This window comes from Marmota marmota, unplaced genomic scaffold (genome assembly GCF_001458135.2).
Source record: "Marmota marmota marmota unplaced genomic scaffold, marMar, whole genome shotgun sequence".
Taxonomy (NCBI): Eukaryota; Metazoa; Chordata; class Mammalia; order Rodentia; family Sciuridae; genus Marmota; species Marmota marmota.
Window position 1 is genome coordinate 35,306,272 of NW_025999968.1, and position 16,244 is coordinate 35,322,515.

At 34.0% G+C, this 16,244-nt stretch overlaps 1 protein-coding gene across 23 annotated transcripts in view; it reads right to left on the reverse strand.

The window, feature by feature from the left end:
- Positions 1 to 16,244, reverse strand: part of Robo2 (roundabout guidance receptor 2) — a 1,565,243-nt gene that overhangs the window by 36,267 nt on the left and 1,512,732 nt on the right. For 15 of the 23 annotated variants that reach the window (XM_048803919.1, XM_048803918.1, XM_048803916.1 and 12 more), the window contains 5 exons: positions 15,579 to 15,621; positions 14,005 to 14,132; positions 8,231 to 8,512; positions 7,701 to 7,826; positions 2,884 to 3,040 (listed from right to left, as the gene is read on the reverse strand). In XM_048803919.1, coding sequence (XP_048659876.1) covers positions 2,884 to 3,040; positions 7,701 to 7,826; positions 8,231 to 8,512; positions 14,005 to 14,132; positions 15,579 to 15,621 — 736 coding nt within the window. The remainder of the gene's footprint in view (positions 1 to 2,883; positions 3,041 to 7,700; positions 7,827 to 8,230; positions 8,513 to 14,004; positions 14,133 to 15,578; positions 15,622 to 16,244) is intronic. The other 8 variants (XM_048803921.1, XM_048803931.1, XM_048803934.1 and 5 more) reach the window with 1 other exon arrangement.

Here is a 16,244-nt window from a genome sequence, read left to right on the forward strand (position 1 = left end):
GTCTGCAATAGCATGTGTTATTTCATTGCCAAATTAGTATTTCCAATTCTACTGCTAGATAAAACAAAATCAAGTGATAAGTTTAGTACTCACTTTGATGGAATTAGTTTTATTTCAATGAGTAACTGGCCTTATTATATTGTGTGTATATATATATATATATATTTCAAGTAGACTCAAAAAAAAAAAGAAAATAGAAAGAATTCCAAATTACCCATAATTTTTGTGTGATCTGTTTTTGCAATTTTATGATTATAAAGTTTTAAGCACTACTTTCTCTTCATATTCATCTTTTAAATTTCATTCCCTCATTTTCTGATGATTCTGTTAAAAATGCAGACTGTAAAATTCTGTGTGATAATCTTTTCTTATGGAATATGTATCTTTGCTTTTCCTTTTCTTTTGCAGTGCTGGGGATTGAACCCAGGGCCTCACACAGGCTAAGCAAGAGCTCCAACACTGAGCTACACCTTCAGCCCTTATAGGTCTGCTATTTCTTTGCTCACAATTCATGTGAGACTAACACATTTATACCTTGAGGTAAATTAAGTTCATATAAAAAATTTAATTTTTTTAAGTTAGGGAAAGAAACATGTGCCCTTAGCTGCCTATTTCATAGGTCAATATGTTTCTAAAATGTATAAATGATAATAATATGAATATATGGGCACTATAATCCCAGAGAAATAAATAAAGTCCTTTGGAGGGAGAAAAAGACATACAAAAATATGTGATGAGTGTGTGTGTGTGTGTGTGTGTGTGAGATGTATGTGCATGTATAGATACTATGTGTGTGTGTATATACATTTATATATATAATGCATGTTATATATATACAGATATATATATATATATATATATATATATATATATATATATATATATATGGGCAAATAATATATAATAGTAGTTTTAGGAGTGAAATCATGAAATTCCTTAAAGAGATACTAAGCCCTTCATCACATTTTTCTTCATCCATTCTGGTGCATAGAATACAGATGTGATGGCTGGAGCAATGCTGAAGACTATTGATTCACAAAGAAGACTACACCTAAGGATGGCAAATTAGTAAGATAGAAGGAGCTTAAAATCCATTTAACATCCATACTAGTATTAAATTAAGTTCTTGGAGATTTTCTTTACTTGAAAAAGAAATAAGTTTTTGCTTTGTGTAAGCCACTATTATTACAATTTCCTTTTATTTTCAGCTGAACTNACTTTGGTCTTTCTGGGGGTCTCTACATCCTCAGTAGAAACCTGGTCTAGCTGCCAACAGGAGTGGGGAGAAAAGGGAGGGCTAGACTTAGTGCTGCTTTGGGTTTAGATGCTTCCCCCACTACGTGCACTGGTGGATTGAACTCTAATCCAAGTTGAGTACGAGAAGGTTCTTCCAGGGTTTTGTTCTTTCTCCCTTTTAATGAAGTCTTAGTGTTACACTGGTTCTGTAATGTCTCTGAGGTACAAGGAAAGCACTTTTCCCCATGGGGCCCAGTTTGCCTCTTCTGCCAGGCAGTCACCATGCTTCCCTTTCCAGCCTGTTTCTTTCAGCTTGGTTTGGACCACAGTCCTCTGCTGCCCAAGGTCTTAGAGCCCTGCTCTAGGAAACCTGTTGTCAGTTTGAGTAATCATTGGCCCCTTCCCAGCACACTGAATGGGTTGAGAAAACAGGCCACGACTTGGTGGCCTAGCACTAACCCTCCCCTGTTATCCTTGAACAGCCTCTTCCTCCAGCCCTGCTTTAGGATGACACATGAATAACACCTAGGTTTAGAAATCACTCTCTTTGGTTTCTTTTGTATTATGTTGTACATCATTATAGATCTAAATACAAAGGATATACAGCCTTGATGAATCTAAAATAATTTGCTAACTATTTTGATTCTTCAGAGAGAACTAATAATAAAAGTCTAAAAGGTAAAAAAAAAATAATAATAATATATATCTAATATATATATAATAATATAATATATATATATATAATATATAATATAATATATATATATATATATAATAATATATATCTAATATATATCTAAGTAAAGAAAATTTATGCAAAGAAAAACTGTCTGTATTCTCTATTTTAGGTTACATAAAGGTCTAGTCAAAATAAACAGTGACCTAGAAATTATAAGGAAGACATAGGATTTATTCATACAGAAAAAGAGAGTATATTCTTTTGACCTGTTTTTTTCTTTCAAATAAAAAATTATCTGTGTCTGTGTTCAAAATCAATTAACACTTAAGCTTACAGAGGACACTGACTCTTGTTAGATGTTTCAAAAGAAAGAATAAGAAAACTGATCACATTTAAAGGTCCTCAAAGGAAATTTTCTAACTTAAAAAGGTTTTGTTACAGAGTGTGCATTGGCTTGAACCTCTTTTATTGTCCCTGCCCCTAAATTCCCATCAGAGCTGGTGATTAAAGTTCTACCCACTGGCCAGGTCCCTACAATTATCCCATTGTGATGGCGCTCTACCGTGGCGCCCTGCTATGGCCAGACATCAAGTCATTAGAGAACTGCAAGGGATGATGAAGAAGGTTATTTTAATTCCCTTTTCAGCCCTTCTCAGGAGTGGCTCTTTAGTTCACAGAGCTGTGGGTACTTGCTTTCAAACTAACAAGCAATATTATAAATGTAGGCTGCATTATCATGATTGCAGACAATCTGAGGCACTTGAAGGCCAAGGATTCACAGTCCTCAATATGTGCTGTTTTGTGTTTATCAGCTAAAAATACACGGACAGTGCAAACAGGAAAGAGGGAAAATGTAATGAACAGGGTGGGAGGGGAGCTAAGAAAGAACAAGAACTCAGGGCAAAAGAGAACAATAGAGAGTGGAATGCAGCCTGGGCCATTTTGTTGGTATATAAAATAACATTTACCCATTCTCTTGCTGTTCCACTGCATAGTGTTCCAGCTCTGTGCCAGGAAGGGGCTGGACTGGGGGAGGAGGTAGAGGGACATTGGCCCAGGTCGATCCATTGTTTTTCTGTGGTTTAGAGGAGTTTTTATTTTTCTTCTTTTTTCCACCTTTCCCACCTGGAAATAATAATGCATTTATTCAGAGATGGTGAATATCAGAACAAACAGGCAATATCAGGTGGAAAGATGTATTTGTTTTCAAAATACCAGAATCACTATGTTAGAGATGGTAAAAGCTATAAACAATGAAATGATACAATCAGAAACACATTTTTATAAATCACTCAAAATGATACTGTTTCTTTCCCATTGCATTAACTGCAGAGCTGAATAAACCAAAAACATGGCTGCTGTATCAAAAGAACATTTATTGATTTATTCATGTCTGCTGCCTCCACATTTTCATTGTTAGAGGAAATAATGGTCCATAACAAATTCTTTTAAATGTCAGATTTTAGTGCATTTAAAATGCTCTTTTGCATAATCTCTCTCAGTGGAAAATACAGTGTCTAAGGATACAGGCTTAACTTTTCCATTAGAATTTGCTCAATTTAATTAATCCAGGAGAGTAACATTTTTCTCTCAAAAGTCACTGATAAAAATCGATCAAGTACAATCTGGAGAATACCTGTAAATCTCTCACAATGATACATTTCATAGACTTTTTGACTAATAAATGGCACAATTACTTTTGCATACAGTGAGAATATTTCCCAGATGTTTTAACTATCACATTTCATAAATTCCAAAAAGGAGGGAAAATTAATGATAATATAGTAATCAGTTTCAGTATTATTTGTTACATGAATGAATTCATGCACAAATATGAGCAGAACATAAATGAAGGGTGTATGAGCCATATCTGAGATTACATGATGCTTAATGAGGTATAAAAATAAAAATTCATCATCTGCATAGTGCTGTACTTTTTAAAATCAAGTAAATAAGGCTTTTTCATAAAAATGGACCTCAGTTGGATGCAGAATGAATACTTCTTGAGCAAAATGAAAATGACCTTTCAGGGGTGACTCAGTAACTTCCAATAATCCCACCTCAACTTATAGCTAAATTTTAAGCATAGGATATTTGTAGCAGGGCTATCTAGCCATTTAGATCTCACTAGAAGTCAGTCCATCTTCTTTCTTCTACAACTGCTGAGTCAGATTATGCAATTTGGTAATAATGTATTTGAGTGCCAGAAAGTGATAAAACTCTTAAACTAGACACTACAGCCAATTATTGAGTTGTGTACATTTTCCACATAGGATACATAAATATTTAAAAGAAGATCCCTACAAACAAAGTGCTTTCAGCTTTCCTGTCACTTCTATTCTTTGACAGACAAAAGATATTAAGAGGAGGGTAAGAAAGTGTCCTCTGTTTAGTGAGTAAGAGTTTGGTTACTGAGTTTGAAATTTAACTCCTCACTCAAAAGGCATTGCCTTAACTTATATACATGTAAAAGAAATATGAACTTACTCCATTTTTTTTTTCCTTTGGTACTTGGGATTGAACCCAGGAATGCTTTACCATTGAGCCACATCCCCAGTTCTTTTAGTTTTTATTTTGTGACAAGGTCTTGCTGAGTTGTGTAAGGCCTTGGTAAGTTGCTGAGGCTGGCCTCAAATTTGTGATCCTCCTGAGTTGTTGGGATTATAAGCATGCAAAAGTTACTACTTCCTTGAGTTGTCATGAGGATTATAAGAGATACTGTATATGAAGTGCTCAGATGCACAGAAAAACTCAATAAATGCCAATCATAATTGCTTTCTCCTGTCTTCTCTTCCTCATAGCAAACCCAGTTTCACTTGTTTTCTGAAGTCTTACTTATCAGAAATGGCCTCATATTCAGAATAAAAATAATAATAAGTTTGCTCGGTTATAAGTATGTAATTTTTGTGTTAAGGTAAATGAACCTCAATTCCTCATTTCCTTAACCCACCAATGACTAAGGTCTATTTCCTTTTTACAGTATCAGAACTATATTTCAATGATTGAGAGAAGAATGGTTGAGCTATTTGTTCTTCCTGACCACTCTCTTTCAACTTTATGTATGCACAATCCTAATCACATTCTACAGCATTTTAGAAATTTCATTTGAATCTCACCTGAACCAAGTGCCTAAGAAAGAAGTTCCTATACCTTCCGTATTCTAGATGATGACACTAAGGCTCTGAGTGTTATGTGATTCGCCTTCACATAGCAAGAGAACAATCAGATTTACTACTGAGCAGCTTAACTTGAAACTATTTCTAGAGCTCCGAACCTCATTGTTGAAGCCCTTGCTCGGGTTCAAGAAAGCTACTCATTATTATGCTTCCAAACAACAACGGGCTTTAAAATGTGTTCTGGAAATAGCTGAAGCACAGAGAGAATTACTGAGGACTTTACAACCAACACTTATTTTTCCCCTGTTCTGGAGAAATATCTGTTCTCTCATTTGATCCATCTGGGTAGGACTATTATTCATCAACACGTGTGTCTTGTCTTTAACAATGAACTAAGTGGTGGACTTTGAGATGGAGGTGAGCTTGATACAACTGACAACTGTTAAAATCTCTGAGATCTGAATCTTTAGAGAAGCAAGCCACAGTCTGCTCTTCACCTTGAACCCTCAATCATCTGAAGGCCAGAGTACCTAAATTATATTTTAACGGAGCAGATATTGATGCCTTGTAAACATATTTGACCCTTTTCTCTTAAAATAAAAATGTAAATAGTTGGATAGTTAAAGCTTAAAAATGACTTCTCTGTAAAAAATAAATCATAAAAATGATTCATTTTAAAATTAAACGTATGGTCTATTTTTAAAAAATATTACATTAAAAGATTTAGCTATTGTTACCAATATTTTATATTATATACACATACAACTATGATTTCAAATACTATTTTAAAACATCTGAGTTTTATTGTATAGTTTTTACTGGTTGGATTTTTAACAAGAAGTACTCAGAACTTATATATTGAATGCATTATAAAAGTGTTTCAAAGAGGGTAAGAAGTTCACTCAAATAATTCAGAAATGCCCAATTTTCTTTGTCCCTGTGATTATTTTAAATTGGTTACACCAATGTGCACAGATTAAAAAAATCCCATAATATATGATTAGCTAGCCATGGGGCAGTTAATTCTTAGATTTGGCCCCTAGGAAACATAGCTATAAATAAAAGAATTAAACAAAAGTGTAATATTAAACTCAATTAGACTAAACTGTAAAAGGAGTAATCACTTCACTCTTACCTACTAAAAAATGCTTTCTATCACCAATTCAAGTAATCCTGTATTCAAATGTAGATGAAGTAGTTAATATAATTCCTGGATATATGTAAATGTCACTCAAGAGATTAATGGATTCAAAAAGCAGCAAGCACCATTGTGAATCCTGTTCTGCTTACAATTACTCAAAAGATAACTTTTAAATTCGGTGACAATCAATCTATACAGAACATTTAATGAAAGATTCACAGGTCTTATGGAGTCCATGGCTTGCAATATGGAGATTTCTTTTCATATATTGCTTGATCTTTACATATATTTAATGAAATAAAAAGGAAGATCCAACAAAATTACTTTTTAATTATTCAGAAAAATTGTGGGACTAATTATAAATAAATGCCAGCATAAATGACATAGAAGGTCATTTAAAACATTCCCTTATATTATTAAGCCAGTTTAAATTCATAACAGATGTTTAAAATTTTCTGAATTCTATAATGTACCTAATCCTACCAATAGGCAAGAAGAGCAAATGACTCATTTTGGAGGGAAGAGACAGCATTAACATTTTCATTCTGAGAAGGTTCCATCTCCTGAGGAAAAGTAATTTAGTAAATGTAACCCTAATGATAAGAAAAAGTTAACTCTTCATAGTCTTGATGCCTGGGAGACTGCACAGTATCATAGTACACTATAATCCTTTATTATTAATATGTAAATTTAAAAAACCAAACAAAAATTCCATAAAAACAATTAGCATATAATTAAGCATATTAAGTAAGTGGAGTCAGGAACCAGTCAGAAGTAGACAGATAAAGGCATGTGATGTAAATAGGTGGAATTTACAATGTGGTTAATACAATATCCTCACATACAAAGGGAGGATAACTCATTAGGATAGGGATATATTTCTAGCCAATAAAATGCATTTTTCCTTACACTTGTTGGTTTAGCTGATATTTCTCAAATATATATTAAAAGTGACAGCATATAATAGTTATTGTTATCAAATATTGTATTTTTTGAAGTAAAAATTAATAATTTTACATATTAATATTCATATTTAGCATAGTAATCATTGAATAGATAACTATTACATAATATTTGAGAGGTTGTCCTAAAATAGGAAGTTATATCATTGGCATCCCAATATGAAATCATCTCCAAGATTATTTTCATTTCAGTTGAATTTATCTTTTGATATCAATGACCTGGAATTAACTTTCATGCATGATCTTTTTATTATAAAGTTCTTTGGACTCATATATTTGGTTCAAGATGGAATGAACTCATCTACTCTTTAAGGAATAGTAATTAGTAAAATGGCACTATTTTTCTTTCAATACATTATTGTGCAGTTAGTACATAAGTGATGACAATGATTTTTATTGCCCACCCCCACCAAAGCATAATTTCATCAGGATCAACTGTTATTGTCATTTGTAAGATAAATGCCTGACAGTGGCTTGCGATTCAATATTTCCTCATCAGTTGTTAGGGAACACAGGTCATATGCTGGTGACAAACAAATATTTCTCCTTACTGTGATGAGACCAACCTGAGAGACTGCCACTCCTTTCTGAGCTGTTGTGAGAGCTGGTGGTGCTGAAATCCTGTGACTGGTTGTGTGGCATTCTATTAGACAATCCCTCAGCCAATCGGTAGTCAGGGATGTAAAGTAAGGCTAAGGGTTAAAGGGCAGAGGTCATAGTGGCATCATGTGATTAGTTCACAGCACAAGCCCATGCAGAACATGCAGTTAGCAACTCAGAAGCGGATGTCGTGGGAGAGTGGAGGAATGTTTTGTCTAGCCTGTCCTAATGGAAGTACAGATGGATAGCTGATCACTATATTGAAAAAGAGCTGAAAGGATGAACCCGATTGGTGTTGGTGTGTGGTGGCGGCGGTGGAGGCAGTGGCGGTGGTGGTAGGAATTGTTCAAGGTACTGAATACATGCCAGTATGTTTTTTTTTAGTTTAGGAAGTAAACCTGGTAATGCATCACTGAATTGAACAACGAATACTAATTTCTATCTCATGCACAAATGATATGAAGTTAACTTCTCAGGACAGAAGAATGTGACTCACCATTGTTACCTTTGTTCTGTTCAGGCAGAGAATAACCAAATCCCATCAGATCTGTTTTTTGCTGAATTGAGCTTTTCCACTGTGGATCAGGCAGATCGACAGCCAATTCATGGATGCTATTGGAATGCAAGATCTGTGTCGTGGCATATGGGGTAGCCTGTGTTATTTGGCTGGAACTGTTGTAAGTGGTTTTGGTAGTGAAGTCAATGCTGCTATAAATGGCTCCATCTGAGAGCATCGTTGCTGTTTTATCCCCTTGGCCTGGAACTGGTGGCAGCACATCTGTGATGAACATAGGGAAATGAAACAATTTAATGACGCACAGGAAGCCCAAAACTATCAGGATTGAAGATGAAAAATAAATGTGTCATGCCACACGTTTGCATTTCAGCTGAGATGGGCTTCATGAACCAATGAAGGGTAGATGATATACAACCATCGCCAAGCTATCAACCTCAGTGACAGGCAGGCCTACTGCTCGTCCTTCACGTCTCACTGCTTAACACATCCCTTCCCCCATTTCCTCCAACCAGGAATGAGAAATTTGGGATATTTCACTACTGAAAAATGCTTTCAGTTGTTCACTGAGTTTTAGAGTCAAGGAAAGTGGTAGCATGATACAGCAGCAATGAACAGAGGGAGTCTACAAATTGTGCCTGAAAACAGCTCTTTCCACTTCATCCCCAAAGATATGGAATATGGCTGGTAAATAGTTGCAAAAATTTCCAAAATTATACGACTCTGACTTTGAAATCCATTTTTCTGAAATTTTTACTTGACATTTATGTGATCTGATTTTATAACTGCAGAAATGGAGAACTGATGGTAGAAAATGTGTTCTTTTTTTCTTGGATAACAAAGGAAAATTTTCATGAATAAGTCATTTCCATAATATAGCAGGATTTAACTATAGAGAAAGCAACCTTAGTGATCAGTGAGTTTAATTTATGCTATCAACACTTAGAAGTGGAGAATTACAGTTTCACGTTGTAATACAGCAAGAGTAAAATTAAACTTCAGGAACAACACTGAATATCAATCAGTCCATTTATCATTTTGGTATGCTGAATTATCTTTACAGGATGCTTTATAATTCAGATCTGCCACCTCGCTCCTGAGCTCCTTTCCCTTTTCAGAAGAAAGACACTAAGTTAATCTAAAAGAGAAATCACTAACACTAGTATTAATCATGTACAGTTAAGATAAATCTAATTATAGTGCAGTCCTTAATAATGTATGTTCTGAAAATATCACTTCATAGGACTTGAGGTCATGAAACCACTTGATCTCTTCATTATAAGACATTTCGACTGTCTTTAAAACTTTTAGATTTGATGATGCCCACAGTACTTGAAATAAAAGTTCTTACAGAAGTATTAGTTTTTCTTTGGAATTTATAAAAACTAAAAAAAAAAATCTTCATTAACAACAGTGACAAGAAATTTATAAAATATTGTGAACCGTGTGCAATTTCACTCTTTCTGAAGTTTTGAAAGTCTGGAATAACAACCTGTTTTACAAATATGTGGATGTTTATTGAAGTAAAGATTTTAAAGGCATCTCAGTGAGAGTGTTACACATATTCACATTTTAAATTATGCTAGGTTGCATAAGCAAGAAATTGTTTTTTGGATTTCAGAATACCAAAATTGCTTTTCTGTCATTCTTTTTTGTGATTAATAATTATAGAATCTGATTTTAAGAAGCATTGTTCATTCTCAAGTATTAGTATATTTTTTTATTCTCAAAACCTTGAATATTTAATATTATATCAAAAATTGGCAAAAAAAAAAAAACAACCCAGATCTTTTTTTTTGCATAAGTTTTTGGGCTCCCTCCACCTATTTCTCACTGCCGAATATTTGAATATTAATTGAATAGAAATGTTTCTCCTCCATGGACCTCAGTTTCTCATATCTTGAACTTAAGGTTCTCCAGAGTCCCTTCAGTTACATGTTATTGAAAGGGTTCTGTGCTCAAACAACAAAAAAACGGAACAATGTTGTCCAAGAATATAATTCTACATAATATTACTAACAACTAAACACTAAAATTATGGCTCTGGAAATAGAGTATCTCTCTTTCCCTGCTAGATGAAATTATAGTCAGCCTTCCAGCCTAAGTGCTTCTATATTGATTTTTGGGCTGCATATATTGTCTTCAAATATTATTTGATCACTCCCACATTTTCAAAAACTAAATTAAATTATATCCAACATTGAAATATTGGAGGATCACACATGAATATCTGTATGTGGAGGAGAATCTTATAACATCAAATACTCTGGAACTCTGGACCAGCCCTCCATTCAACAAGCAGGCTCTGAATAAGTGCTGCCATCATTAGGAAGGACTATCCATTTAGTATTTCTTGCTGTCCCCACCAACCCATCCTTAATGCTGTCTGACTGGCACTTGTTAACATTTGTTTTGGAAACCTATGAATTCGAGAAACCTTGACTCCAGTTTGGATTAGTGGTGCAGCTTTTGAGTACCTTGGCTTTATTTGTATTCATGGATTTATTTTATTTTTGCCCAATGTAAATTTTTGTATGAAGGACTGCCTTCCTCACGGCATCATAAGTTACTTGAGAACAGGAGCCTATTGGATATATGCCTTCATTACCATAATTCCTCACCCTCTGTTATGAGAGTAAGCACTTGCTGATGGAATGTTTAAATGAATTTCTCATAGTTTACATTGGTAAAATGCAAAATTATGAGATAATTAATATTTTCATTTTTCAAAATATGATTTTCATTACATTCATACATTGGTATTCTATTTGTAAAGGGAAAATGTCAGTATCCATGATTATTTTTCTAAGTGAATGTGGTTATAAAATCATACATATGAACCCAACTTCAGACTACACAGCAGTATAAATAAAATAGCAGAGGCATTAAAAATCTACCAGACGTGCATTCTATATCCACTTCTCAAATTATCTTGCTTAACTCTAGTCTCTTGACTTTAAACATGTAAATATGTTTATGTATTTTATAATTATGCAAAAGACGTAAATTTAAATATACAAAAATGTCCTACAGTATTTCTGGCACAAGTGTTTAAATGACTATCAAATTGAAGAGAGAGTGGGTAGAAACTGGAAAAACTTTGTCTTGGTCTTGATGTTCATGCCATAAAAATAAGGTAGAAATGGAAGAAAAACCTTGCATTCTACCTTCAGTTAAATTGGACTAAGACATTTTGGATGTTAATTTAACTTGCTAGCCAACAGAAAAAGAAAATGTTTTCTCCATCTGAGGCATGTATCTCTTGATACAAAGATAGAACATTGTGATGTTCTAATACAAAGTGTAAAATAGGAAGCTATTATTGACTGATAAAAACTTTGGGAACAGAATTCCTTTAGGCAAAAATCAGTCTGCATATTAGGGGAAAGATGATCTGTTTCCTTGGTGGGGAATACTCAGACATACAAACTTCCCAGGGGAGAGTAAAGGCATACAGAGAGAAAGCAGGAAGCCAAAGAAACTTACAGCTTTCTTTGTATTCTCTCATTTAATCTGATACCTTTTGGGAGTTGATTATGCAGTTAAGCTTTGTGTGAAAACTATATATTGTCATCCATTTAATTCTAATTACACACCTATGAGGTAGGGATGTTTATCTTTATATTTTATTTTCAAGAAGGAAAAGGAGTTAATTGAAATGATATTCATAGAAATCAGGCTTATGAAATACTTAGTAACTTTATAATTTGAGGTATTACTTTATATGCAAATAGATTGTTAATCCATCTTGAAGAGAAAATGCAACGATCCATGATTACTCCAAATTTTTAAAAAATATTTTTTTAGTTGTAGGTGGACACAATGCCTTTATTTTTATTTATTGATTTTTATTTGGTGCTGAGGATTGAACCCTGTGTCTCACCCATACTAAGTGAGCACTCTACCACTGAGCCACAGGCCCAGCCCTTCTTCTTAAGTGAATATGGTTATATAGTCATACATGTGAAATCCACTGCAGCTTTTAGTAGAACTGGAACAGTTTAGCACAGCCCTGGGTCTTCCGAATTAATTCTCCAAGTTTGGAAATCTTCTAGTATGTCTATCTAAATTTGCTTTGCTTTACAAGAATCTCCTAATTCCTCACTCCAATTTTCTACTTTTTCTATTCTCCACCCAGAAGAAGCCTGAATGATTTAAAACAGTGTTTACATCTCAGCATTCTCCTCTTAAAAATCCACCAATAATTTCTGATTACCCTATGGACAAAGTTTAAACTCTTAATGTGACTTAGAACACCTTTTCTTTCTTGTCTTTTGTGCTTTCTAACATCTTTGAACTCAACCGTTAGGAAGTTCCATCTTTTCCCTTCCTTCTTATCCCCTCACCTACCCTCCCTTTCAGTGATGGGTAATCAACTTAGGCCCCTGGTCATGTTGGAGAAGTCCTCTACCAATAAGCTACATCCACAGTCTCCTATTCATTTCTTAAATAGGTTGAATGTCTGCCATTTTGTCTTTTATTTTTTTTCATTGTAGATGGACAACAATAATACCTTTATTATCTTGTTATTTTTATGTGGTGATGAGATTTGAACCCATGGCCTCACATGTGCTAGGCGAAAGCTCTACCATTGAACCACAACCCCAGCCCAATGTCTCTCTTATTTCTGGTCCTTAAAATATAGTAATTTATCTCCACACACCTTCTTATACTTTGGCTAATTCCTGTCCCTCTTTCAGATATCAATTTAAATAACATTCCTTTTACAACATTTTCTTACTCCAGTTGGGCAGCCTTTATTTCAGCCTTATCAGGGTACCGATAAGGCAGTTCAAGTCCATTTACTGTCTGCATAGTATTGTACCAGGAGAAAACTTATATATAATTGCTGAGCCAATCAGGGAATTCTCTACTCCTCTCATCTTTATCTAAACTAACCTATCCAATTGACCAGAAGAAAAAGTGCATTTGGGAGGAAGCAGTCATTATTTATATTAGATACATTTCTGTCTCTTTAGAAAAACCTATGGAGGGTAGTTTAGCATGAAATTTTGGAGGTATTAGCATGTCAGCCACTTGCACTGTTTTATCTTTGCTTTGGAATAGCAATTAATGATTGTAGAATAGAAAGTTCTCTCTGAACATGCCACCCCAACTAGTTAACTGTCTTCTTCACATGAAATATTATGGGGGTAAGGATGATCACTTTTTATACCAATATTATATTCTTTCTGACTGCCATAGTGCCAGGTACATAGGAGGTACTCAATAAATACATGTTGAATGAGATTTTGAAAAATGAAGTATTTGTTTCAAAAGCATAAACCCTAATTATCAGTATACTTCCTGATTTTAGTTACTGTCTACTGATATTCCTAAAAACAAAATGTATTATGAATACTTCCCACTAATATGCCATTATGTAAAAATGTGAGTGTGTAACCGATGTGATTCTGCAATTTGTATTTGGGGTAAAAAAGGGAGTTCATAACCCAATTGAGTCAAATGTATGAAAGATGATATATCATGAGCTTTGTAATTCTTTGAACAACCAATACAAAAAAAATGAATACTTCCACATTAATAATGACCTCCTCTACTTTATTATTTAAGGTATTATAGACACACTAATTTTATAATAAAATATTTAGGAAATATACAGCAATGTTAGTATATGTGCTTTATTCTTTTAACTATGGAAGAAATACCCTCTATCTCTTAAAAATATCTGGAAAATGAAAACAGAAACAAAAACAAAATTAAAAAATAACATTATTTTGAAAAATACAACTTACCTCCACGCCCAAAATTCCCAATTTCATTTGGGCCACTATTGCTATTGTTCACTGGCAAGCTTGTGGCTGGCCATGAATCAGCAAGCCATGGATAGCTGGGATCACCCGCATTTAGAAGACCTGGACGGCTAAGACAGAAATGAAAAGGAAATCAGTCTATGGAGCTCAATGAAAGATTTTGATGCCTGTCTCATGCACTAAAAAGGGTTAAGGAATTTAAGAAGATTTTAATTGAATTTAGAATTAAAATGTGTAGGCTCTCAAAAATTAAGGAACTTTGGCAGTTCATTAAGACTATCTATAGATCAACCCTGTCAGTGGAAGAAGTGTCTTTGCCTGGGATCCTGTCAAAATCCACAAGAAATCAGATGTCTGCCCTGAAACTGGTGGGAATTGGCAATAGTAGTAACCCCACACAAGGTTTGATGATAAATTGACACCTCAAGGGAACAATCTTTCGGAATGGCTTCTTGGTATTAGCCATTTCCAGGACTTTGGGTTATTTTGTTCCCAGTAACTGCAGTCCCAACATGAATCTGTCCTCTCTAGCCTGTCACCCTTATTGTGAGCCTTCATGTTTGATTTAGAGGCAAAGAACTTGAAAGAAATTAATGAACAGTACTTATACTGTTCCATCAATAGCACATTTCCAAGTTCTTTAAATGGCAAAATATCAGGGGGCTATTAAGTGTTTTTCTGAAGGCAATAAAAGACACCCTGTGATCTGCTCCAGCATTTGAGTATAGTCTACAGGGAAAATTTCCCTCACATCGTATTTAATAAAGAATTTCCTTCTTTAATGTTAAAATGGGATTCTGATTCCTTTCCAGGTTATTAACATATTTACAAAGAAATAGAGCATCTATAATCATTGTACTTTTTTGTTGTTGTTGTTGATAGACCCCTTCTGGTATAATACCTAAGAGGAACATGTGTTTCTATGGAAACTGCAATAAGAAGATTCAACTGCTTCCTTGCTACATCCACTAGTTCTCATTAGACTTAATCTCTTTTTGCTAAAATATTGATTAAATGGGAGATTGGAAGTTATTACCAGAGCCTAATTACAATCTCCATATTGGCAAAGGGAAAATAGATGAGGATATATGGGTTTGTTATCAGCTTTTATCAATTTCAATTGAGTATCCAAAGTTGTGGAATCCAGTCCTATCAATCTACAGCCTATTCATCATCCATGAATCATTTACTTTGTGATCGATTATATGTAATTGTTCACTCACAGCAATTTAGTGTGAGCCAATAAGGAGTCTTAAACAACAGCAACTTCATTTGCTAATGTCTAATTAATGCAATAAACATCCTGCTAACAAATGAACACATTCCTTGTGATATTTACTACTAATTTCTTCAGGGGCATCTGGGAGATATGAAACATCTGGACTTGATTCCTCTAAAGTGCACAACAGATAGATCATTAAACCTAGTAGTAAGCCATTTAATTCCTCCTAGAATTCTCAGACTTATAAGTGATCGTTTATTACAATAATAGCTTCTTACTACAGAGTTCTTCTAGTCCTGATTAAAAATACTAATAAAGAATCTCCTTAACATACCTTCCATTGCTCATTAGTCCTCCATCTCCTCTTTGAAATGTAACTGTAAAAAAAAAAAACAAAAAACACAGAAAGACATGTACACACACAAGTAGTCAATATTAATTACAATTAATAACAACTGCATATTGGACCTCAGTTTAGAACTAAGCCTATGGGAATTTTAACAAAATATAATTAACATAATTGTGCAGATAGTAAAAAGCAGTGGTTTGGCTCAGGGCAAAGTCATCACTTGCTCCAACTTTAATAGAATATTTCAAGTTTCTTCAAGTCAAAAGTATGGATAAGTAAAAGTGACAATTTGGATTTAGACATCAAACACTGTTATAAGTGGTGGACCTAGTAGTCCTGGAAGATTGACACAGCATTAATGAAGAGTTATCAAATCAAACTGCTAATATTAACATAAAACTGTCTTAATTAGAAGGCATAAAGCAAAATATATACTAGAAATTGAAACAGGAGAGTTTTAACAGGTAATGTCCTTCCAACAAGATAAGAAAAACAGGTAACTGTTATTACACATTGCTTATCATCATAGATTCTTTTAAGTATGCTAATAGTTAATATGAACTGAATAGGTATAATTACAGTAGATATAAACTGTAACTAATAGAGAATAACATTCATGAAAATAAAATTTTAACCAATTTATACTAAATA